This window comes from Periplaneta americana, chromosome 3, assembly GCF_040183065.1.
Source record: "Periplaneta americana isolate PAMFEO1 chromosome 3, P.americana_PAMFEO1_priV1, whole genome shotgun sequence".
Classification (NCBI taxonomy): domain Eukaryota; kingdom Metazoa; phylum Arthropoda; class Insecta; order Blattodea; family Blattidae; genus Periplaneta; species Periplaneta americana.
In genome coordinates this window covers 41,326,925-41,354,551 of record NC_091119.1, presented here as the reverse complement: position 1 = coordinate 41,354,551, position 27,627 = coordinate 41,326,925, and the positions used below count along the sequence as shown (strand labels likewise).

General features: G+C 36.1%; 1 protein-coding gene across 1 annotated transcript in view; it reads right to left on the bottom strand.

The window, feature by feature from the left end:
• The window catches only part of VGAT (vesicular GABA transporter), a 50,491-nt gene extending 23,788 nt beyond the window's left edge, over positions 1-26,703 (bottom strand). Inside the window, exon 1 of the mRNA XM_069820365.1 lies at positions 25,447-26,703. Within this exon, the coding sequence (XP_069676466.1) occupies positions 25,447-25,899 (453 nt within the window). The 5' untranslated portion in view covers positions 25,900-26,703. The remainder of the gene's footprint in view (positions 1-25,446) is intronic.
• Between the last annotated feature and the right edge of the window lie 924 nt (positions 26,704-27,627).

Sequence of the window (27,627 nt, the reverse complement as noted above, 5' to 3'; positions counted from 1 at the left end):
ACTCATTTCTTTTTATTAATATTTTGCTACTTAACCATTAACACGTGCAACAGATCATAGCTACGTCCTACAAGACATGTAGATAATGGTTTGAAATACATTAGTCCTAAATAGCAGTGTGCTTGCTTTTAAATTCAAGCACTTATGATTACAGTAGTGCACGATTTTAATGTATTTCCTTAGACTTGATGGAGGGGCGGTAGATGATAATATTCTCTCACCCCACAGTCTTGGACTCTGTGTGTTGTTTACAAGTATTCACTGTGTTCCTTCGTTGTAGAAGTAAGCGACAACAGTGGCGTGCATGCCATTTCAGTATAGTATTTCGTATGTTTTACAATTAGACATTAAGGGCCCTATTCATAGACATTCCTAGCGCGGGCTTCTGGTGGATGATCAGCGAATTAACGTTTCTCGTATTCATAAATCAGTGTTAGCGATATGATATCATATGAATCCCGTACAAGTAACCAGTCGATAGCCAGGGTTAGCTTAGCATGCTTGTACTGCGGGCTAGCGAAATGCCTATGAATAGCATTCTAAAAGTTGTTTAGTTCCATATGTAGATACTTTTAAATATATGTAATATAAATGAAGCTTAATAATAATAATAATAATAATAATAATAATAATAATAATAATAATAATAATACATTCAGTGTTCTGCCCAAGGGCAGGTCTTTCACTGCAAACCCAGCTTTCTCCAATCTTTTCTATTTTCTGCTTTCCTCTTTGTCTCCGCATATGGTCCATATATCTTAAAGTCATATATCATCAGATATATTCTTCTGTCCCGAACTCTTCTCCCGTTCACCATTCCTTCCACTGCATCCTTCAGTAGGCAGTTTCTTCTCAGGCAGTGACCCAACCAATTCCTTTTCCTCTTCCTGATCAGTTTCAGCATCAATCTTTCTTCACTCACTCTTTCCAACACAGCTTCATTTCTTATTCTGTCTGTCCACTTCACACGTCCCATTCTTCTCCATATTCATATTTCAAATGCTTCTATTCACTTCTCTTCTCTTCGTCATAATGTCCGTGTTTCTGCCACACTCCACACAAAGGACTCACTAGTTTCTTCCTTAGTTCTTTTTCCAGACGTCCGCAGAAGATGCTCCTTTTTCTATTAAAAGCTTCCTTTGCTATTGCTATTCTCATAATAATAATAATAATAATAATAATAATAATAATAATAATAATAATAATTCATTCAGTGTTCTGCCCAATGGTAGGTCTTTCACTGCAAACCCAGCTTTCTGCAATCTTTTCTATTTTCTGCTTTCCTCTTTGTCTCCGCATATGATCCATATATCTTAATAATGTCGTCTATCGTCTAATATCTTCTTCTGTCCCGAAATCTTCTCCCGTTCATCATTCCTTCCATTGCATCCTTCAGTAGGCAGTTTCTTCTCAGCCAGTGGCCCAACCAATTCTTTTTCCTCTTCCTGATCAGTTTCAGCATCAATCTTTCTTCACTCGCTCTTTCCAACACAGCTTCATTTCTTATTCTGTCTGTCCACTTTACACGTTCCATTCTTCTCCACATTCACATTTCAAATGCTTCTATTCGGTTCTCTTCACTTCGTCGTAATGTACATGTTTCAGTCCCACACAGTTCCACACTCCACATGAAGCACTTCACTAGTCTCTTCCTTCTTTTTCCAGACGTCCGCAGAAGATGCTCCTTTTTCTATTGAAAGCTTCGTTTGCTATTGCTATCATAATAATAATAATAATAATAATAATAATAATAATAATAATAATTCATTCAGTTTTTTGCCGAAGGGTAAGTCTTTCACTGCAAATCCAGCTTTTTCCAGTCTTTCCTATTTTCTGCCTTTCTCTTTATCTCCTCATATGATCCATATATCTTAATGTCGTCTATCATCTGATATCTTCTTCTGTCCCGAACTCTTCTCCCGTTCACCATTCCTTCCACTGCATACTTCAGTATGCAGTTTCTTTTCAGCCAGTGACCCAACCAATTCCTTTTCTTCTTCCTGATCAGTTTCAGCATCATTCTTTCTTCACTCACTCTTTCCAACACAGCTTCATTTCTTATTCTATCTGTCCACTTTATGCATTCTATTCTTCTCCATATCCATATTTCAAATACTTCTATTCATTTCTCTTCATTTCGTCGGTAATGTACCGGTACATGTTTCTGTCCCATACAATGCCACACTCCACACAAAGCACTTCACCAGTGTCTTCCTTAGTTCTTTTTCCAGAGGTCCGCAGAAGATGCTCCTTTTTCTATTGAAAGCTTCCTTTGCTATTGATAGCCTAATAATAATGATAATAATAATAATAATAATAATAATAATAATAATAATAATATTAATAATAATAACAATTCAGTCAGTGTTCTGGCCAAGAGCAGTCTTTCCCTGCAAACCCAGCGTTCTTCAATCGTTCCTATTTTCTGCTTTCCTCTTTGTCTCCGCATATGATCCATATATATTAAAGTCTTCTATCATCTGATATCTTCTTCTGTCCCGAACTATTCTCCCGTTCATCATTCCTTCTACTGCATCCTTTAGTAGGCAGTTTCTTCTCAGCCAGTGATCCAACCAATTCCTTTTCCTCTTCCTGATCAGTTTCAGGATCAATCTTTCTTCACTCGCTCTTTCCAACACAGCTTCATTTCTTATTCAGTCTGTCCACTTCACACGTTCTATTCTTCTCAATATCCACATTTCAAATGCTTCCATTCGCTTCTCTTCACTTCCTCCTAATGTACATGTTTCTGTCCCATACAGTGCCACACTTCACACAAAGCACTTCACTAATCTCTTCCTTACAAGGGAAGTACCCCAGCTCGAACGGCTAAAACCGAGTGTAAATGCGTTTAAAATACAGAGCTGTGCTTGTTCTACCACCCATCAAGGTTATTTATCTGTAAAACTCCGCAGTCGTGTACAATCAATGACTGAAGAATAACGAATCTAATGACTAGAGAAGCACAAATCGCTGAAGAAACAACACCGTGTAACAGACAGTTACGACAAGCAGATCCACAAAATACGTAAATGAGGTATTATGTGGCAATAAGCTACACGGCATTTGCTTTAAATAATATATGAGTATAGGGTATTTCAAAAGTCAGTTCAAACATTAAACCGCTATAAATATTATAATATGAGATAGGGAAAAAACAAAAACATCACAGTGTTGGGCAAACAATGGGGTTTACAAAACATTGGGCAGATGTTCGCCGTTCTCTTGTTCAACGTACAGCATTCTGTCTACGACACCATGTACAGCATTTTGCAGATAATGTCTTGGAATATTGGCAATTTCTTGCGAGATGGCATCTTTCAGTTGTAGTAGAGTTGTTGGATGTGTGAGGAAAACTCGTTCTTTAAGGTAACCCCACAACCAAAAGTCGGCCGGATTGAAACCTGGAGATCGCAGAGGTCACATGGTTGAAAAGTGCCTACTGATGGCTTTGTTCGGAAAACGAACCTTAATTGCGCGTGTTAACTCCACCATTAATTATTTTAGTAGGTTATTTTACGACGCTTTATCAATATCTTATGTTATTTAGCGTCTGAATGAGATAAAGGTGATAATGCCGGTGACATGAGTCCAGGGTCCACAACCGAAAGTTACCCAGCATTTTCTCATATTGAGTTGAAGGAAACCCCCGGAAAAACATCAACCAGGTAATTTGACCTGACCGGGAATCGAACCCGGTCCACCTGGTTTCCCGTCTAGACGCGCTAACCGTTACTCTAAAAGTGTGGACAATAATGGAATAAGACAGACTGTTACAGTAAACGGGGAGCGCTACTACAGCATGTTACAGAACTTCGTCATCCCTAGACTGAGGAATCACGGTATGGAAAACATAATCTTCATGCAAGATGGCGCTCCAACCCACATCTTTATCCCTGAAAAACAATTAATTACGCAGATGTGTGGCGATCGTGTCATCAGTAGGCACTTTCCAACGATGTGACCTCCGCGATCTCCAGATTTCAATCCGGCCGACTTTTGGTTGCGGGGTTATCTTAATAAACGAGTTTTCCTCACACATCCAACAACTCTACTACAACTGAAAGATGCCATCTCGCAAGAAATTTTCAATATTCCAAGACATTATCTGCAAAATGCTGTGCATGGTGTAGCAGACAGAATGCTGTACGTTGAACAAGAGAACGGCGGAAATCTTCCCAATGTTTTGTAAACCCCGTTGTTTACTCAACACTGTGATGTTTTTTTGTTTTTTCCCCTGTCTCATATTATAATATTTATAGCGGTTTAATGTTTGAACTGACTTTCGAAATACCCTATGCTCGTATATTATTTAAAGCAAATGCCGTGTAGCTCATTGCCACATAATACCTCATTTATGTATTTTGTGGGTCTGCTTGTCATAACTGTCTGTTACACGGTGTTGTTTCTTCAGCGATTTGTGCTTCTCTAGTCATTAGATTCGTTATCCTTCAGTCATTGATTGTACACGACTGCGGAGTTTTACAGATAAATAACCTTGATGGGTGGTAGAACAAGCACAGCTCTGTATTTTAAACGCATTTACACTCTGTTTTAGCCGTTCGAGCTGGGGTACTTCCCTTGTTAGTTTTTCCAGAGGTCCACAGAAGATGCTTCTTTTTCTATTAAAAACTTATTTGGCCATTGCTAACTATCCTCCTTTTGACTTTCTGGCAGCAGCTCATTTTGCTGCTTATAGTACACCTCAAGTATTTCAAGCTGTCCACTTGCTCTACTGCCTCATTTAGAATTCGCAAGTTTACCTTCTTTATTTCTCTTCCTATGACTATGGTCTTCTCTTATTTGCATTTATCTTCATTCCATACTGCTCACAGCTGTCATTTAGCTCCAGTAGCATATTCCTTAATATCATCTCCCCTTCTGCTAACAACGCCGTAGCCTGTCATTAGCAAATCTTACACACTTTATTCCTCTTCCTCCTACTATCACTCCTCCTGTGTTTTGAAAACAGTGCTTCACTAAATCCTCCAAGTAGATGTTGAAAAGAGTAGATGTTAAAGGGCATCCTTGTCGTACTCCTCTCCCTATTTCACTTCCTTCTGACATTTCTTCTCCTATCCTGACTTTTACTCGTTGTTTCATATAAATATTACTGAACAGCCTCCTCTCTTTCCAATCCACATCAATTTTCTTTAGGATCCCCATCAGTTTATTCCAATCCACTCTGTCAAACGCCTTTTCTAGGTCCGCAAATACCACATACACTTCTTTATTCTTCTCTAGGTATCTTTCGCCGATTGTTCGTAGCAGTCCAATTGCATCTCTCGTACCTTTCCCTTCCTGAAGCCAAACTGCTCTTCTTCCAACCATTGTTCCATTTTAGAATATAAACGTCGATTCAGTATTTCCAGAAGAATCTTCGCCGAGTGCGATATCAGGCTGATAGTTTTGAATTCATTACATTTCTTGGCATTATTTTTCTTCGGTATTGGAAGCAACACTCTCTCCGTGAAATCTTCAGGCCAGTTGCTTTATGTAACGCAGTGTAATTGAAAAGATCAGATCAGACATTCAGCTTTAGCATTATTTAGAACAACAAAATATTAGGTTTCCCATGCCTCTTTGAAATACTGAAATGCGCCTTGGAGCTCATCATGTTACGTACATTCACCTGGTACGCCTCTGAATAGGAGTGTTGCTGTGTGTTTCAGGTCTCAAATCGAACACAGCACGACTATAAGTTTTGCGGAAATTTTCCACACAGTCATCTCCCTCATGTGGTATCTATTACCTTAGTCCATTTTTGGCTTTTCCCTATTCTCATTTCTTAGAACGGAACGCGAAAATCGGAGTGGGACAAATGACCAACAGGCTTGGAGCTCACATAGAGACCTCCTCCTAGCCTCCAATTCCCTTACAACAGTCATGGGGAAAAATGCCTCATTGTGTTCCCTCCCCTCTGTCCGTGTTTTAACCCCTTCACCCACTACCACGACTTGCCTGCCTTTACTAGGCAAGCACCAGTATGTCTTTCATAACCAGGCTTCGGCCTAAGGAGACAGACAGTATGAGGTTTAGAGTACACGGAGTATAAATGACGTCATGACCCGTGTGAAAGGGTGACTGCAACAGCACATGTGGGTCCGTAATGTGCATTACCGTTGTGTGTACTGGGTGTTCAGTTCAAAGTGTGTCATGGTTCGCTGTATGCCGTCATGTGGCTAGCCGATGAGCCTAGAGAATTCAATCTTCCTACACTTCCGCAGATGTATATTACCTATGAGCCAGAGAAGTTGCCTAGCAAATACGGCGTTCATCCTGAAGAGTACTTACCGATACGTACGGTGACGCCGGTAGTGGTAGGAATGTGAACTGTTTGGAAACACGTGCTGTCGGGATATGGGGAGAGGGTTAAGAGATTACTTACGTATTTGTTGACATTAACTTCGACGGTCAACATGGACACGGAGCATTTGATTTGTGTTGTGGAATGTTGCCGTACGCAACCGATGATAACAAATACCCTGCGTACGACTTGCCGGCGCAAAACACAGTTCGAAAGAGGTTATGGTAGCACACAGACCGTACAGACCGCCATCTGTTGCTACGACGTTCAAGTTATACCGTACACGTTCACAAGTTCAGATTGGACGCCTTGAATAATAGGCAACTTCTCTGACATATAAGCTGAAACTCGCTTCAAATCGGTGACTCAACAAGTGACGTCATGACAAAATTTGAAATGAACACCCAGTATTGCTGCTTGGCTACGGTACGTGTAACAGGCTTCGGCGTAGGGACACCTGATTGAAGGTTACAACTCACGTTAATACTTTAATGGTAGCCATTTATTGTCTACATTAGGAATGTACTGTATATACTGTATCTGTACAGGGTGAAATATATTTTGTGCCGTACTGTGACGGACTGTTCACATGTTGAGACACGAAATAACATTGCTCTTCATCACTTACTCCACTCGACCAACACAACACTATAGTCCGTGCGTTTTGAACTCCCTGCGTTTCTGTGCCAAGACCGAAACCTGTTCATAACATTTGAGTGGTCATCAGTGGTGGAGTCATGTCTCGTGATAGAGCAAAAAAATATGTTTTCAAACTCGAAGGGGAACTAAAGTACTTTTGTGTCGCTTATAATGATAAGACATTTTGTTTTTTCTATTCTGCCCTGTTTAATGTGCCACGACATTTTAATTTCATTGTATTTCAATTGTTATTTCATTTCATTTTTCACATTGTGGTTGTTATATAGATAGTTGGCTGTCTCATTATATAATGTGTACTATTTTTTACAAAATGTTTGTGATTTTAAGATATTCCGAATTACGCATATTTAAAAGTGTACTTTTTATATTCCTTCTGTATACGCCCAAACCGTCTTAGAAAGTTATGAGTTAAATGAAACTAGACATGAGCCCGCTTCAGTTTGTTTAGGAACAAACGTAAGCACATAGCCGAAAATTAAAAATGCTTCTCGGAAGGAGAATTTATTAGAGAATGTTTGATGATTGTCTCCGAGCATCTTTGTTCGGAAAAAAACTGAAGTATTTAAATCAATAAGTCTCTCTCGGCGAACTATCACAGACAAAATTATGGAAATAGCTAAGGACGTTGAATATCAGCAAAAGGTAAAATTGAGAGAGTTGATATGGTTCTCTTTAGCTATCTACGAAAAGATACAAAAGACACTGTGCAATGGCCATTTTTCCACGGAGTGTAGATTCTGAACTCGATATATTTGGAGGTTTTCTTGAGAGGCAATACAAGGGAAAATGATATTTCGAAGCTGTCTTTGAAGTTGTGACAAAATATAAATTATCCTGGGAAAAATTGATTTGTATAGCCACAGATGGCACCCCAGCAATGATAGGGAAACATAATGGCTTCGTAGCTACAGTATATTACGACGATTTCTAAAATCCATTAATGAATCATGAGATGAATTAGTTGCAATTCACTGCATAATACATAGAGAGGCATTATGTGCTAAAGCATGATGTCTTGATAATGTCATGCAGATAGTCGTAAAAACCGTAACAATGAGTATTATAGTTTTATATTTTGTAATAAAAGAGTATTATTTTTATGTTATGTAATAAAATAGTACCTACTATGTTCATGTTCTGTAATGAAAGAATATTATTTTGGTTACATTTAATTAAATATAATATATTAATGTGTAGTTGTGCAGTACCTCATTGATTTGAATAACAATAGATCGAAATAGTTATAATCCGATCGCGTTCCACCATTGGTGACGTCGTGACGTCTTGTGTACAAACAGAAGTTCAAAGAAGGAAGTAAGCAAGCAAGCGTATCGTTGCTGTTGAAAAGTGGTGTGGGTTAATAAAACAAAAAGCGAGTTCCTCTACTTTTCCCCCATTCCTGCCTTACAAAGACGCGAAATCGCTTACTCTTAATATAAATTTGTATTTTTATTTTATATAAATTTGTGAAGCATTAATCACATAGGCTTATATCTAATTGAGTCCTACAAATTGTAAAACGAAGTTAGTCTCGATTTCAATGTTGCAGAGAATTCCTGTTTTGTGTAATGTAGAAAACTAGAGCATTTTTATTTTGGTGCTTATTAAATGATTTAATTTATATACCGTATGTATTTTGAATATAACAGTTCAAACTATAAACAGTAATATGAGGGAGGATCGAAAATTAATGTACAACAATTTTTTGTGGCAACGTATTTAATAGGTAAGCAAAACGAAATAATGCTGAAAAAAGCTACAGGTTTTATCTATTTTTTAACACAGAAACCAAGTCTCTCGACACATTTCCCCCATCATGACACCAGATTCAGTACAGCTCGCGCGAAAGATCTTAAAGCTTGAAGACCGTTGAGATTTAACCTGGTCAGGCGTAAAGTCCTGTATAGTCCACTTGCAAAACATTTGCCAGTCGTTCCCTCGCTGATAGATGCTTGTAGTTAATCTCTTTGTGTTACTTTAAGGAAGTTTTATAAATATGAAGTGGATGCATTTATAAGTGTGTAATTTAAATTGTGTATGCAGAGGGTTTCCGGGCTGGTGTTACAAACTTTCAGGGATGATGGGGAAGGGCACATGTATCAATTTCAGATAAGGAACCCTGGTCCGGAAATGACTGAGTCGAAAGTTATGAGCAAAAATAGTTGTGTGGAAATGGAATTGTAATTTAGCACCACGTGCCCTCCTTCCCTTAACTTTTGGAACAGTCGTGAAAAGATGGTATGGGCCGGATGTCTCCTAAGTGGGTACTTGCCCGATACAATCGGTGAGCTTGTCTACTGTTCCCATTGGCTAATACGTATTCGAAAATCAGGTCTGAATATTCCGCTCTCGTGTATACTTCACCATTTCACTAGGACTGATCGACTGGACACTGTAACTTGTACACATACACTGCTGTCTACAGACGTGCATATCAGGACCGACTGTGTGGTTGCACATTACGCTATCTGCATTGCTTTAGTGTAGTTTCCTGTCCCCATCCCTCAGACAGCGCACTGAATGGAATACTGTAAGTAGACAACGTAAACAATGTCAGATGAATACAGTATGTGTAAGACGTACAGATAAATACACATAAATAAGGTGTACAGAGGAATAAAATTGTTTCATTTCCACATAACTATTTTTGCTTGTAACTTTCGACTGGGTCATTTCCGGACCAGGGTTCCTTATCTCAAATTGATACATGTGCCCGTCCCCATCATCCCTGAAAGTTTGTAACACTAGCCCGGAAACACCCTGTATAGTTAGTAGAGTGCTCAACATGTTCTTATTTCATTTTATTTTTTATTTTTTTCATTTCATTTATTATGTTCCATAGATCTTACATTAGCAATGATGTGGAACAAGTCAAAATTTTACAAGATTACATATTACAATTTTTATAAAATTTTTACAACTTTTACAATTTTGCGATGTTATACAATTTTTACAATATTTTGGCGAGATGTAGTGAGATGAGGTGAGGCCCGAGGATTCGCCAAAAGATTACCTGGCATTTGCGTTATGGTTGAGGAAAATCTCGGAATAAACCCAACCCAATCAGAGCAAAGGGGGTGAAATGAAGTGAGGCCGAGAACTCGCCATAGACCATCCGGCATTAGTCTCACGGCTGGGAAAAACCTCGGAAGAAACCAATCAATGAGACCAAACGGGGGATCCAACCCAAGCCCGAGCGCAGCTCCGGATCAGCGTTAGTAGATCTATCCTCATTTATTTATTTATTTATTTATTTATTTATTTATTTATTTATTTATTTATTTATTTATTTATTTATTTATTTATTTATTTATTTATTTATTTATTTATTTATTTATTTATTTTAAGAAGGTATGTGCATCGCAGCATGTCCCAAAACTACAACATTGATCAAATGGAATGTGTAACCTATAAGTTACTTAATATGTTGGGGCCCCGTCCTCATTTGTTTTTATATTTTAATAGATTATGTGCATTGCAGTATTTTCTGAAAGAAACAACCTAGCCATCCAGGTGTCTTCTCTTATATAGGCAATTTCAACAATAACGATCACATATTAATAATGAATAATGCATTTTGGTGTTTCTTTATTTAATTGATTCATGTCTTTAATCAAGAGAGCCGTGTTAAAAAAGTTGCTGTAGATCTGTGATTTCGGTATCAGGAGAACTTCGAAAAGATCCACGAGAAACGTTTTCATGATTCTCATCAAGCAGTGATCTAAGATTATTTGAAATCACACAACCAGTAACCACTTAAACGTTCCATGCAATTACAAGGATTCTACGAATCTCGTGCCATTTTTTTATCATGTTGATGGACGTGTGACCTGAACACCTGGGGGCAAGTAGACTACACTGTGTGAGCAAATTATCTTCCAGCCGGGAGGGGCAATTTTGACTGTAGGCGGGAGCGCTGCCACGTGCTGGTTACGGAGACAGCGCGATATCGGTGATTCGATACACCACAGATTATTAATTTAAAATATTATTAAATGTTATTTAATCACCCAATTAAGAAAGGAGATTCTACATTTTTTTCATTTCTTATTCCAAACATTTTTGACGCTTTCTTAAGAAATGACGAGTTACTTACCGCAGATTCTATTGAGAAATGGAGGCGATTTTTTCCCATACTTTATTTTGATATGAATGCATCTGTAGTTTTGATACAGTACTAGAATTCCATCCCAGAAAGTCGACCGATATATTTTAGACCAGTTTTGTCGCGCCTATAATTTCTAAATTACATGTCACTTTCCAATTAAATAAACGGCGGTCGACAGACGAAGAATCAATGTATCCAACATGACATTGAGTTGGAGTGACGTCATCTAGCGATACGCAGAAGGGAGGAGTTGATACCAACGAGCTAGTATCTAACTCGTTGGTTGATACATGATTTGACGGGTCGCACAGGAGCAGAGCAAGGTAACTTGAGAATGCGAAGCTTTAGCACTTCAACAATAGTGCCAAACGATTCATAACGAGCCAAGATACAATTTCAATAATTGAACAATAATCAGCATCTACAAATTAAATTAAAAAAATTCGCGAGTGAAGTAAAGAAGGAAAATTCACAATGTCGAGACATACGCAGCAACGAGTAGCAAATGATAGAGCACGATGGTTACCACAGCAACCGAAATATTTACTCTCAATTCCGACAAAATGGCTACTCCCGAGAGTCCCAGCAGCGAAGATGTTTCGGGTTTTCAGAGTATCTGGAAAGAAGGGATGTTGAGTATTACTGTTGGCGTTTACCTTAACAGCAGTTCTATCAGCGACGTATTCACGGATAAAACTTGCGGCTGTCTCCGATAAAGCCTACCTCGATTTTTTTTTATAGTTTTTCCTGAGATAAAAGCCACTGGAGTTAGATTGGGGGTCGAGTTTAATAGTTTGTGGTTTGTCTAATCACTGATACTGCACTGTCGCCGTAACCAGGGTGTGGGAGTGGGATCTTCGATAGTTGGATTTGCTGCTTTCAGGCCGAGAGTTAATTTGCTCATCCAGGATGATCCTTATGTTACTTAGTAGAATCGCGAATTTAAATTTCCAAGTAAAATAAAATTTTAGTTCTTCCCTGAATAGATTTTAGGCCTACAGTTCTGATTGTCTTTATGATGAAAGTGGTTAATTTTGTTCGCAACTAAATTATTTTCTACGTGCTATACACGAGTAAAGTATAGAGTAAATTACTGTTTCTTCCCGTTGGTGTACTAAAAATCTTGTTTGCAACTAAGCTCTAACATTGCTAAAGTTTTAAGTGTATTTTCAGCCTTTCTTTTTACATAAATGTGTAAAAATATTTTTTAACTTGTAACTTTTGTTTTAAGAAATATCATATTACTTACTAATTACTCTTTTGTAAAAAGAAGCAACAGAATTAATGTATTTTTAAGATGATATTATTTTCTTTAGGAACAATTTGTATCTTCAAAATGGCCGAAGATAATTTAGTCTGAAAAAAGACTGAGTTTGGAATTGGTCACCATGTACTTGTCTCTTCTTTACGATAACGCCGATGTACACTGTACTCCGACTACCTTGGAAGGTATTGAACAACTAGGCTGAGAAGTTTTGCTACATATTCCTTATAACTAGTGTTGTGGGATTTAATCGATTAATCGATAAATTTCTATTGTAAGATTAATCGATAAGAAATATTTAATCGAATAATCGAATCGATGAAAATTAATCGGTTGTACTTTATATTAATCATTTTTAATGCAGACTCAGAGTAAAATTTTCGACAATATTCGTCTCTCAGAAATTACTTACTTCAAACACGATAATACCGTTATTTTGTAACTGTAAAGCAGGTAGCCGATATATCATAGGGCAGATCTTTGCACAAACACTTCAGAAAGAGATTAAGATATGAGGACAGTGACCTGGGCTAGCCCCATTGAAAGTTGAAACACAATGCGAAACCCTTATTAAGTTTGTCAACTCCTCTTTCTACCATATCAAATACATACATATCTGGAATTCGCCTCCCACATCCCTTAGCCATGGCTACACTGTGTAACTATTTTCTTCTCTTTCTAAAATTTTGTAACCCGATTACAATAGGGGCTATTCTGCTGTTCTGTTGCAGTTTCTTTACTGAGTTTGTGCTCGACCATGCCGAAATGTAGTAATTACACACCTGGTAGCAGACCTTTAATGCATGTCATTAAAGTACACCTACTCATTAAAGGTCAGGTCTTTCGGCCAATGACGACTCAGGTTACAACTGTTCAGCCAATGACAGGTCAGCTTTCTACCGTTATAAAACCGCAAGTATCGATTATTCTCGGATATGCAATCGAAAGAGAATTAGCGAAAAGTCACGGAGGCTGGAAATCCAATACTGTCGCAGAAGGTTATGTTCTGTTACTATAATAATTAGCGTTAATTGTAAATAATATTCAAATAAATTCAATTTGTCATCTCGTTTTTCAATGTCTAATTTAATGTCAATGTTATCTCTGTAGGTTCTTATGGCCTAGCAAGGTCAATGTGGATATCTGTTCCTCGGAAAAAATCAATACTTTCGCGTCTGCGCACATCTCACAACATACGGGACATTGCTAAAAAATTAATAATATCAAGTTAGAAATATGGTCGAGCATAAAAAGTCGTATGAAACTCACCTATAATTGTAATTAAGAAGCTCGTTTCATAAATATCCATACTCACTTCTTAATTACCTTCATTATAGGCTCGTTGCATAATGTACTATTCTAGATGAAGCTTGTGTATTTAGTTTGCTAAAGAAAAAAAATCAGATTTCTGTGGTCTGTGAAGAAAGTGAAAACTCCATTATGTGATAGGCCTGTGAGAATTTGAGAAGTAAACTCGGTGGAAGTTTAGATTTAAAATGAACGATCGTGAAGAAGTGCTTGACAGAAAAAGTCGTGTTTAGTGATGCAGGAAACATTGTTACTAAACGTAGAGCAGCACTTAATTCGAAGCATGTGAATGCACTCACATGTTTAAAGTCATAGATGAAGCAGTTTTAACTAGGTGAGTCTTCATACCTTTTTTGTGTTTGTCTCAAAAATCCCTGGAGAATTGACGCAATAAATTATAAGCCTACATAATATGTTAGTAAATAACTAAAATAATATTGTTTTATAATACGATACAATATATACATATATACTACATTTTATACTTATCAAAAAACACAAATGTAGGCCTATTATTTTTTTCAAATCGATCAAAGCTCGATTAATCTTAAATTCAAATCCTTAATCGATTAAATATTTTGATCGATCGACAGTACCACAGTCTAGTATATACAGTCACGAAACTTGAGTTGTGAGGGTGCTAGGAACAATAGAATGTGCCGGTACTATTCCGCATTTTCTGTAATGAGGCGATATTAGCGACCCTAGTAGTTAGCAACTATCTATGGATGCATATTTACTACGTATTGAGCTTCGTGACTACATATACTAGACTGTGACAGTACTACTATAATCCAGACCTCGCATCTCCAGGCTGTCACACGTCTTGGTCTCGTGAATGACCTCTCAGAAGAAATAAATTCGTTTGTAACTTGAATAATAAATAATTATTGAAGCACCATATTTAATTTATTCAATGTCGGCTTGATTACAAGTCGTTTATTATAAAAGTAATTTTCCTTGAAACAGTTTTTCAGTCTGTAAACATTTCATGGGAATGCCTCCGATAGTACTTTATGTAGCAAATTCGTAGGAGAATGACTCACTTATTTGCAGTGGTTTTAGTTTTGATGTAAAGATGAGACGCTTGTGATTTTTCGACAGTTTGTTGTAGTTTTATAAAAGTATAATAATAATAATAATAATAATAATAATAATAATAATAATAATAATTAGGAATATTCCGTTATACAATGAGTCCCCTTCAATATAAACCAATCTACTATTGCCAAATGTCCCTGTCCATAGCATCATCATCATCATCATCATCATCATCATCATCACTGCCCTTTTCTCTTCATGCTCCGTCGAACCCCAATACACCTGCATAATTTCTCTAATTGTATTATTTTGGATTTTATTTTTTCTGACCTCCTTCAAAAACCCATTTCCACTGCCGTTAATCTCTCGTCTTGTAATCTGGTCACAGGTGTAGCTGAAATAAGTTTCTCGCAAAAAACAATGTTGAGATCTCCTAGAATGTATGCAACACACCCTACACATTGACCTAAAGCTGTTTGCCTATCTGCTGTTATGTATCTCTGTAAGACAAATTAGTGTACCGTTGTAATACGAGTATTTGTAACATTGTTGGGAACTTTTTGGTGGCTGAGATGCCTGAACATACAGTCTGTCACGCAGATGGATCGGGTTGTTCTAACTGTTGAAAAATTCAGGATCTAAGGTGGCCAGCTTCTGATCACAAAAATACGAGAGACTTAGCCACGACAAACTTTAGCGCAGTTTTTTGTGGTGTGATGCCAGGATTCATTGATGGAAAGGTTATAACTAAATAATATAAAATTGTATATTTAATTATAATACAAATATGAGTTACGTCACAGTATCGAGTACAATAATATTTTAAAATGTGCTTATTTCTTAGTTTTAACTGAATTGTGTTTGTCAACAGGATGCCGCAGAGCATTTAATTCTTTATCTTGCTATGTAAGGTGAAATATGAACTCTGTTCAATCATATATGCATACAGTAACACCAAAGATTATGAGATCACCGGAACAGAATTGTATTGATTGGAATCTACTGTCGATGTCAATGTCATTTTATATCTAAATAAATTTGCCTGGTATTATTATTATTATTATTATTATTATTATTATTATTATTATTATTATTATTATTATTATTATTATTATCCTCACTGCTAATCAGAATCACTTGTGATATCAATCTACAAGAGAGGGAATAGAAAGAATTGTGAAAATTATAGGGGAATTAATTGATTAAATACTAGTTACAAAATATTTTCATATTTAATAAAAGGTAAATTATATCAATATTATGAGAACATTTGTGCGAAGAAAAAAACAGATTTAGGAAAGGCAGATCATGTTGCGATGGCTACTTCACAATGAAACTTTTGATTGAGAAAAATCGAGAATTCAATATAGAAACACACATTGTATTTCTGGACTTCTAAAGAGCTTTTGATCATGTAAATCGTAACATCTTATAGAATTAAAATTGCAGATAAATTGTCAGCCTAGAAGATGGTTTCTTCTGGTGTCCAACAAGGATGCCCACTGTCCCACCTTCTGTTTAACATATATATGAATGCCATGATACGTGAATTTAGGAAAACAAGACATGGTCACATACCAATAAACTGCAATTTAAATTTGGACGTATTATTATTTGCAGATGATTTAGCTTTGCTAGCCTGTTCAGAAGACGATTTGCAAAGGTCCATATACAATTCGAAACTCACAGCAGACTATTACTCTATGAAAATTTCTACCGACAAAACTAAAATTATGGGTTTTTGTGGCAAAGAACCCGTTCTTAGCAAGATTTGTATTAATGGAAATATTTTGGAAATAATTAAAAAATTTAAATATCTTGACTACAAATTATCTTTCTTAGAAGATTTAGACATTCATGACAAAATTTTACAGTATAATAAATCAATGGGCATCATAAACAGAATCATGAAACCTTCTCTTAAATGCGACAGGCTCATGTCAGTAGATTTACTGGCATGTAAAAGAACTCCTGCGGGACAAAATTCCGGCACATCCGGAGACGCTGATATAACCTCTGCAGTTGCGAGCGTCGTTAAATAAAATATAACATTTGAAACCATCTCTAGTTCAGCGACATACACGCACTCGTCTGTATAAAACCTTAGCACGGCCAGACCTACGCTAAGGAAGTGAAACATGGACTCTTGAGTAAATGTGACGCAAGTAGAATCACTACTATTGAAATGAGATTCATGGCTATACTAAGTGGAACCATAAAAGAAATGAGGACATCGTAAAGGAACTTGAAATGAACTCTACACTAGCAGACATATGTCACTATCAAGATAACTGGCGTCAGTATATGAGGCGTATGTCGAGGACTAGAATTCCTCATGCAATCCTGCATTACCAACCTAGAAGCAGGAGATCAACTGGACGTCCAATGAAGAGATGGGCTGAAAACTTTTGTGGACTGTTTTCCATACTTCAGAATATTAAAAATAGCAATAGTTTAGAATGTATTATTCATTATGTGAGGGGGAAAATAATATATCATGTAATTAACTAATTAAATATTTTTTCAATAAGCATACTTAATATTACAGTTTCAGAATAAATCGCTTGTATGAATCTATTTCATTATGCACATATTGTACATAGAGTTCTGGATTTTACGTATAGTATCATCAGTTTAACATTAAACGTAAGAACGTTGTGACATTTGTAAGTATTCCAAGGTTGTAGTTCGTAGTAGATTATTATTATAGGAGACAGTTGCTACAATTTCCACGCCAGCTACAACTCTGTTGTAATGTCGAGTGGCCTTTGCCTTGGTGAATCTCTCCTTCTCACTCTGTTCATATTGTTCAGTGGCTTAAAATAAGTGGTTTTAAAATTAAATTTACACGAAAATCGTCCACGCTATGAAAATACACTAGAGAAAGAAATTAATCTTTATTATATTTTCTATGGATATGGACAAAAATGAAGATCCTACTCACAATAGTTACCGAATAAGAGGGCGTTAAACATTTGGGATAAAACTTCTTTTTCTGAGAAAACTATGAACTTTCCATCAATATGGTATCACACTTTTTTGTTACATACAGCATGAGCTCTGAAACTCTGAAGGGTTATTTCACTTCCACCCTGTGTATAATAAACATTTTTGAGGTTGAAATTTATTGCAAAGATATTTGGTAGGTATCGAAAATGTTCATATATTACAGTGTGCAACACAGTTTACTAAACATAGGAATTTAACATGCAAAATCAATTATTTGTACATGCTGTCTCCACTATATACTTCTCAGAAAAATCTTACAAGGAAATATGTTAAGGGACTAAAAATGCATAGAAATACACTGACTAGTTTATTTTCTTACTAGATTCAGATGAAATAATTAAATAAAATTCTAAAATATAACTTCATTTGCTTTATTAAAAATGTTACTGAATTTTGTGTTATTTCTGTTACGACTTCATGAAACTCGATGTGTGAAATACGATGTTAACCCTATATGTATGTATTGCGAGTAATTTTACGGCTGTCGCCGTCTCCCGCTTCTCAACTTCCAGGTACTCCGGTTTTGCCAATCGCCCTGGTCCTTCAGTTTGAGGGTTGTAGCGGCGGACCTGCACTCCGTCCTTCGTAAATTTTTTTTTTCTCTTGCAAAAGTTCTCAAATTAGCCTCGGAAACGGATGGTCCAGATCGATGTTAACCCTTAAATTGGCAAAACTTCATTTCTCACACTAGTTTATTTAACCGTGTCGGACTGTAAAGAAAACAACCATCGCAATGTCCATATCTTATATGTTGTACAATATTATAGTATTGTGAAATTTTAATTTTCCTACCAATTTTTTTTTTCTATTTTTCTATTAAAATTATAGCATATAGCCTATTAACCTGTTGTATCCTATAGGATACTTTGCGAATTTAAGGGTTAAGTACAACAGAAATGAAAAAAAGTAATTGCCTGTAGAAGAAACAAATATAAAATGTTAAAAAGTAAATGAAGTTACATTTTACAATGTTTTATTAATTTTTCTGAACCTATTAGGACAGAAAAATAGTAATTGTTAGTGCATTTAGATGCATTCTTAGTCCCTTAACATTTTTCCTTGGAAGATTTTCCTTTGGAGCAGTGATTCTAAAACTTTTCGAAGGCGCGACCCACTTTTGGGCGATACATTTGTTTGCGACCCTGCACTATCGCACCGGCACATAACCACATTCGAAAAATACAAATCCTTGTAAAATCGAAAATAATTATAATTTTACTAAAACCAGCGAAAACCACCCAACTGCTAATGTACCGGTAGCTGCAAGACCAAATATCGGAATATGCAAACCTATTTTGCAATTCTCTTTGGATTCTTAGACTAGTCTACCTTACTCTACGTAAAGATTAATTTTTTGTTCCTACAGAATACTAGTCTACCTTGGCAAGGCCAAGATGTTAACATAATAATAGCCAGAGATAAAATCAAGAGATTAACAATGAAACTTTATTTCTGGTCGACATCACTTGACAAAAAAGAAATTTTATACCTTCCAGTGCATTAAAAAATTCATGGAAAATTTTATCTGCGTACCGTAATGATACGAAAAGTACTGAGTTTGTTTTTATGGATATAAGTTATAATTAAGTCTGCACAATTCTAAACAACAGCTCTTGCGTATTTTATAGAAAAAATACAACACAACTTACTGTGGCTGTCAGAGTTGGATACTGAATCCGTTTTTACACAGTTAAGTTCAACTGGCTTTAATTCGATTTTATATATATATATATATATATATATATATATATATATATATATATATATAAGACTAATTGAAATATGTATGAATTGATGGAACGCTGAAACAATACTTTTTCGTAGAGTGTAGACCAGTTTTGGATCAAAAGAAGGCAATAATACATCGACCTTGCGAAAGAAGCTACTAAATTTTTATAGTAGGCCTATTTGCAAATTCGTATTTACACAAAATAAGTTTCTAGTATATGATTGTCATCAAACAAAAAGCGAGAAATCGAAAATTATAATAGTATGTAAATGTAGAGTTCAGATTTGAGAAGCTACTTTCTCAAAAACAGACGCATTTTTGTCTGTAGTAATGTCACGAGAGGTCTGAGATTTATCTGGGAAATCTCAGACTTCGAGTGATATTTGTTAGGACTATTTCGTGAATAAAATAAAAATGTAAATAATATATCCCTAAAATTCGATTACAAAATGTTAATAATTGTATATTTACGAATACTTAACCTATTCAGACATTAAGTTGAAATAGATGAATATCGATTACTGCAAAAGAAATTCGATGTTATTAATCAGTAATGCCAATTGCGAAAACCGAAATACAGGTTTAACAATGTTAATTACATGTACTGTACTTTTATCTTGTTATTATAATATAAATACATTTTCATTATGTGCTGAAATCATAATTTAATTTAAAATTTTATAATATAATTACAGTAATCTGATTAATACATTAATTAAATGAAGAATTGTTGAAAACGCAGTTATCAAATCTGAATGAAGGAGTGTAATTTTCTTCAGATAGCCTACAATGGACATGGAATTAGAACATGAAGATGTAGATGTGGAAGTAGAATTTCGTACTTTATTTAGTTACATTGCACACTACACCGAGAACTAAGAACTATGCAATATGTGTGGAGACTGTAGTGTGTAACAGGACTAAAGCTGCATCTACACAGTTAATTTTCCATGCGCGTATAACATGCAGTCTGGAAAGAATATTGAAATAATCAAGTTTAAAAACGTACGTTCAATCCTAGATCATATTTACAAATATGATCTAGGGTTCAATTAAGATGCATGAAGATTTTGTGTCTACATGGTGCGCCGCTTTAAACGTCGTCTTCACTGCGTAAATATATTAATATTAAATATCAATCTTGCATTCATTGCTTGAATGCGTAAATTGGAATTTTCAAGTTAAAGAAACGATAAAAAAAATCTGTTCCTCCATTCACTGTTTGAGACGCTCAAGAAACTTCTTGCCCCAGCAACTAAAACTTACCCTAGTACAAACCCTAGTAATGCCGCATTTCGATTATTGTCACGTTTTGTTAAGTGACCTAAGTTCTGATCTGTCAGTCAAGTTACAGCGAGTTCAGAATATGTGCGTCAGATACGTATGCAACATCCGACGATACGATCACATATCACCGTCCTTCGCAAGTCTTTCGTGGCTCCGACTTAAAGAACTTAGAACTTTACACTCCTTGTCATTGCTCTTTCGAATTCTGCACACTTCAACACCAAATTACCTTTCGTCTCGTTTCTCTTATCTATACTCTAACCACGACGTAAATACCAGATCACTTATCTGTGGCGCGTTAAGTATACCTCTTCATAGAACATCTCGTTATTCATCATCTTTTACAGTATCCACCTCGCGACAATGGAGTTCCCTGTCACAAAGTATTAGGGACTGCAAGACAATAAACACTTTTAAAAGCAGCTTAAAAGATAACCTTCTTCCAATCATACTGACTTAAATTATCACCGTCTATCATCCTGATAGTGCTGTATTTTCAAAATTGTCTCATAATAATCTCTTTCTATTATCTAACATTATTTGAAATATATTAACATTCTATGTATTTTAGCTTAATTCTGCTACATAGTTTGTATTTCAGTGTTTAATTAATAGTTCATAGTATTTTGTTGTTTAATCGTAAATAACTATTGTATACATGTAGCTCTTATCTAAATCAAATTGTTGAATTCTTTGTAAGTTGATACATATGTATGTATACTTTTTGCTGGTTGAGTGGAAGAGAAGGCCTTACGGCCTTAACTCTGCCAGCTAAAATAAATCATTATTATTATTATTATTATTATTATTATTATTATTATTATTATTATTATTAAAGTTGAGAGAAAAGTTTAACCGTGTAGATGTATCTTAATGGATTCATATCCATCGATTTAAGGGGAAACAGTTGGCGACACCAACTAAACAAAAGAACGACCATGCGATAAATTGATAGCGATAAATCTAGCTGCAGAAATTATCGCGACGTTTGACTGTGATTGATTGGAATTCAAAATTTCATTATACTTCATTGGTCGAAAATGGAATGACGTCATATAAACGAAATAGTCGCATTAATAAATTATTTTTACTGTATTACTACTGAAACATTTTTATTTTGATGTTCAATCGTGTATATGCTTCTAAATAGAACATAAATTTATGTTAATAACGCCTTTTTTTGTTTATTTTGTAAATCCTCTCGCCACCCCCATCAGAACTTCTCACGACCCCTCACGATGTCGCGACCCACACTTTGGGAACCACTGCTGTGGAGAATGGAAAGATCGTATATCTATATATATAATTTGAACTGGTAATGGAAATTACGGGAGAGCGACTGAACGGATTTTAATGAATGACCCGTCATTTTGAAGCTTGGAACCCAAAGTTTTTCAGAAAAATAGTAGTTTTCAGTGAAATGTCAGTTTTCCTACATAATTTTCCTATTTTCAAAAATCCATCTTTCGTCAGTTTTGAGAACTAATTTCATTTCAAAATAAAACAAAACACACACTACAATAAACAATAGGCTATTACACGAAGACCATAACCTGCAGGATTGCTGACATATGTAGATCAATTGGTTATTAAAAGCTTCAAGAATTACTAAAAATAATTTACAGGTCTGATTCTGCGGTGTGTAATTTTCTGAGTAAAACTGTGTATTGGATATTAAAATCTACAAAACTTGAGGTGGTTTGATGACATTATTGCCATTAGAAATGAATTATTATTATTATTATTATTATAGTTAATGCCATGATGTTAATATATAAACTACAAAACTTGCGTAAGATAATATTCAACCCATATCACAAATAACTTTGAAGCCGGCCAACGTAAAATAGCTACATTTCTGGATATAGCATAATTATGCTTTTGACACAGTTTGGCACTCGGGTCTTTTATTAAAATTAATTAAACTGTCAATATATGATAGCCTTATTCACCTAATACATAATTTCTTAACAGATAGAACCTTTCAAGTCAAAATGGATGGCACATTATCAATAATCAAGAATATCAAAGCCTGAGTTCCACAGGGTTCCGTCTTAGCACCGCATTTATATTCAGTTTATGTACATGATAATCCATTGATTGCCGAATGCAATATGGGATTATACGCAGATGACACCACCTACTTCACCAGTGACATTTCAATCAACATCGCACAACGTACTATGCAAAAACAACTAAAAATATTGGAAATGTGGCTAAGTAACTGGAGAATAAAAGTCAATATAAGTAAAACTCAAGCCATCATTTTTACCAGAAGAAAGCCAAAAGTACCAGGTCACCTCAATCTCTTCTCCGAAGATATCTACTATAAACAATCTGTAAAATACCTCGGCATCACACTTGATAAACAACTTCGATTTCATCACCATGTTGAAGCAGCTCGTAACAAAGCATTAGCCAGATTCATTCATCTATATCCATTGTTGAAGTCACCTTACAACAGACTGCCCTTGAAAAAAATCCTTTACACTTCTGTTATAAGATCTCAAATGACCTATGGCTGCGAAATCTGGAGCAATGCAAAGTTTCAAATTATCAGACGTCTTCATGCTATGCAGAGAAAAGTATCCCTAACTATCACTGGTGCAGACTATAGAACCACCAATAAACAACTACAAGACATGCTTGAAATAGAATCATTCTACGACATTATACAGAAATTTACAGAAAACTTTCATAAGGACTTGCTGTTCCACCCCAATCCTCTGATAAGAGCCCTGGCAACAAGAGTATAAAATAACTACCGTCAAGATCGGTCACCTCAATTAAAAATATAAATGTTCCTGTTTGTTAACCATCTCTGTTAAAGTAAAAGCCTTTTAAGGCTGACACTTATGTACCATACATATTCCTGTTAATTAAAAAAAAGAGATAATATTGTTATTAAAAATCAAATATTGTTACAGTTATTAATCAAGTGGGGTTGGGTCTTTTTCATATACTTAATGGCGGTGTGGTGTAGATTCAGTATTGGCTCGAGAGAGCACAAAAATTACAGTTCCTAAAGAAAGACAGTATTACTTACTGATAAAATAAGACGCCTACAAAATTTTGTAGTCTCATGATCATTTCAGCAATATCTCTTAGCAGTATAAAATGATTTTACCCTCCACATTTCAAGCTCTAACTGAGATTCTATGTCTATTGTTCGAAAGCATAGCAAAACTGACTTTCTTTAAATTTCACCTACAATCCGCAATGACCTGAAATAGCTATTGCTTTACTCCCACATGAAAAAAAAATCATTCAGAGGGAGTATGTTTCATTGTTATGGAAACAAATAACGTTCGAAATGTCCGGTATTTTTAATTGAAAAGAAATCTGAAAAAAATTTTATTTGAACGTCTAATGAACTTAGTTTGCAGCATTTGTTGCACAAGCCACTAGTAAAAATTTATTTCCCGTGTTAAATTCCTTGTAGACTGTATTAAATTGCATTCTATAGTGTCTATATGATGATTTGATTGTGGTTGTCATGGTAATATCACAGTCTACTATATACAGTCGCGAAGCTCAATATGTAGTAAAAATGCAAACATGGGTAGTTGCCCACCACTAGGATCGCTACTATCGCCTCATCATCGCAGATCTCTCTCCTAGTAGACGACAAAATATGTTACACTTTCGCTGTGTTCTTTTGGAAATATTAACACCTTCCTTCCATTATTGAAATATTAAATGCATAAAGTTAATTTATTATTTTAATGAAGTATATTAAATTCCACCATAAACTCGAAGATACCTGCAAGAAATAGGTTAATATTATTTTTGTTTGTGCAAAACAAACTGAAATTTACTATAATCGTTTCACTCATTCAAGATTATAGCGACAATTAACTACGAAACCAATAAATATTAATTTGCATTTCCCTTTACAACAATAATAATGGAAATACGAATTAATGGAGTAACTTACGTGTATGGGCGAATCCAGAAATGCATATAGAGTGTTAGTTGGGAGGCCGGCGGGAAAAAGACCTTTGGAGAGGCCGAGACGTAGATGGGAAGATAATATTAAAATGGATTTGAGGGAGGTGGGATATGATGGTAGAGACTGGGTTAATCTTGCTCAGGATAGGGACCGATGGCGGGCTTATGTGAGGGCGGCAATGAACCTCCGGGTTCCTTAAAAGCCAATAAGTAAGTAAGTAACTTACGTGTACCGGTACTTGTAGTGTAGGCTTACGTAGTTAACAAAGTGGGATGAGGTTAAGCAATAATAATCACACCAGAATTGGAAATAAAACGTGATCAATAAATTTTATTGTAACAGACTTTTTCTACGTGTCTAGTAAAGTAACAAATAAAAATAACAACAAAATTAACAGCTATAATTAAAAACATCCTTTGAAAAAAAAAAGTAGGCCTAAGCAATAATAATCCCACCAGAATTGAAAATAAAACGTGATCAATAAATTTCATTAAAACAAACTTGATTTTTCTACGTCTCTAGTAAAATATAATTATTCCAATTATTGTATTTTAGCCATTAACATTTTCATTACAACCAATAACGAACATTTCACAAGCATCAATGTGAAATACGCAACGAGCTAGCACTCGATGGAAATACGACACAGTCCAAAGTCGACCGTGGACAGTCTATTGTTTCTAGTTGCTAACCGCTTGGAGCGCTTTATCACGAGATTTGCAAAAAATCACCTCAAGCTTCGCGACTGTATATAGTAGACTGTGGTAATATCAGAGCTTACCTGGATGGCATTGGTGACATTCCATGCGGCCTGCCACTCGTCGATCTTGTGCTTGCTTCTGCCCTCGCCGAACTCTCCTCCACCCCCTCCGTCGCTCCCGAAATCCACGCTGGTCAGACTCCCGTTGCCCCTGGAGTGCTGGTAGCTCTGCTGTCTTTCTATAAATCCGTCTTCGGCAACTCCCCCTTCAGCCCCTCCGTAGTCGCCACCTTCACCCGGCATCGTCGCCATCTCCGTGCTCTCTCCCATCCTCTGGTGACCTTCGCCCCCGAATTGTGCGAACCTGACATGTTCGCCGGGCTCCCTGGGTCGCCCCCCGCCGCCTCCACCAGCAGCTTTACGCATAACTTCAAAGCACGGACTGCTGTCCGGCATACTGGCTTTAAATGTCTCCCAGGCCACATTAAGGGTGGCCCTCAGGGGCGGCACTGTGAAACTTCCGAACGTGACCATTGTGATTCTGATCTTCACTTGTTTTAGTAATTGATTTTCACACTGCGACTTTATCTGGTATAGAAATCAGCTGTAGTTTTCACTCATAGTAAAAGAGCAATTCTAAATAGAGAAAATTTTCAAGTTTATCAAATAAATGTAGTTGAAATCATGTGATGAAATCAATAACAACGTGCCAGTACCACTCACAAATTTTTCTCCGCGTATTACAGACTTCCAATCAATATATCGTGCTTTTTTTTTCCTTTCCTCTAATACTGTATTTCCTTACTATATTACTGAAACATTTTTGCAATAGTATAGAGTTAGAACAATTAGAGACCCTACAGTTCGCAGTTCTTTCAGCACGGCCATACTTGGTACTTAATCCAAGATAATCCTCCTGTTGTAACAGAGTACGTGTTTAATGCACGAAGACAACCTTTACAGAAAGGTTATTTTCTTTATCTCCTAAGCCTTAGTTTATTTTATTTTTAGAAATATGCTTCCATTTCTATGTTTTCTAACACCAAACTATTATCTTTCACGTACTTACGTAAAAATTTGCTTTAAACTGTGTAAACGTCATGCCATTTTCACGATATGAACATGGATGCCTCACCTATTATGGCTGAGAATGTAGTGAAGATAAAAAAATATATGAGACTACCTCCGTTGCAGGTTGAAGTGTAAAATCGTGTTGCTTGTTTCACTGGAAGGTTTAACTTGTCTTATTTCTTCATGATGCTGATGGAAGAGGCAGGAGATGTGACTGGATGCTGTGTCAGATAATGGTCCATCCCACAGACGCGCGGACCCCTTGCACTTTGGATCAATCCCGGCACCGCGAACGCGAGGGTAGGGGGTGGTTAGGGAGATGCAACAGATCACAACGCCACACCCCTCCACTGTTTCATACAGATGTGGCGAAATACGGAACTAGAGTCGTAATATTCTATCTCCGTCTTTTAACTACCATAAATATTGCTTTTCAATTGTTTCACGGTGCCATGGGAACAACGAGAAATGAAATTAATGTCATGTATTAGAGATCTCGTTTAATGGTGGATTGAAAAATGTACAAAATGTATAGTCTTAATCTCGATGACTTCATTAGTAGGCCTACTTTTTTAACTAATGGGGTGGGTGTTGCAAACTTCAATGTTACGATTAAGTGTATTACATTTAACATGTGTGAATCGTTGTTAATGAAACTTAATGATTGGAAGCATTTGTTTTAAAAGGGAAAGTGCAGTAATGGTAGCTTATTCAAACATGATTTCGACTGCACTATTTCATTACTGATGAAGTATAGATTATAGGCTTAATATTTTTTAGAAGATTGGAGCTACCTTAGTCTTTAGGTAAAGATGAGGGCTGATACTCCACTCTTTGGAATAATTGCAAAAGACTGAATATACAGGTTGTTTTAAAAAGGACTTTATAACTTTAGAAGTTTATAGAAATTTAACCACATACCTTACAGAATCGCTTCAGGTGTCATTTTAAAGGACAATACATCAAGTTTAACTCGTGTAGTGTCGTAGTACGAAATTCACCATAGACGTTATTATGTCTCAACACATGCTCGAAAATTTCGTCATTCCGCAGATTGACGAAAGTGACCAAGATGGACGCATTCACTACCAGCAAGATGAGACACTTCCTCACTACCGCGTCGAGGTTCGTGAACTACTTGATCGGCGTTTCCCAGGTCGTTGGATTGGTCGTGCAGGGCCAACTGCATGG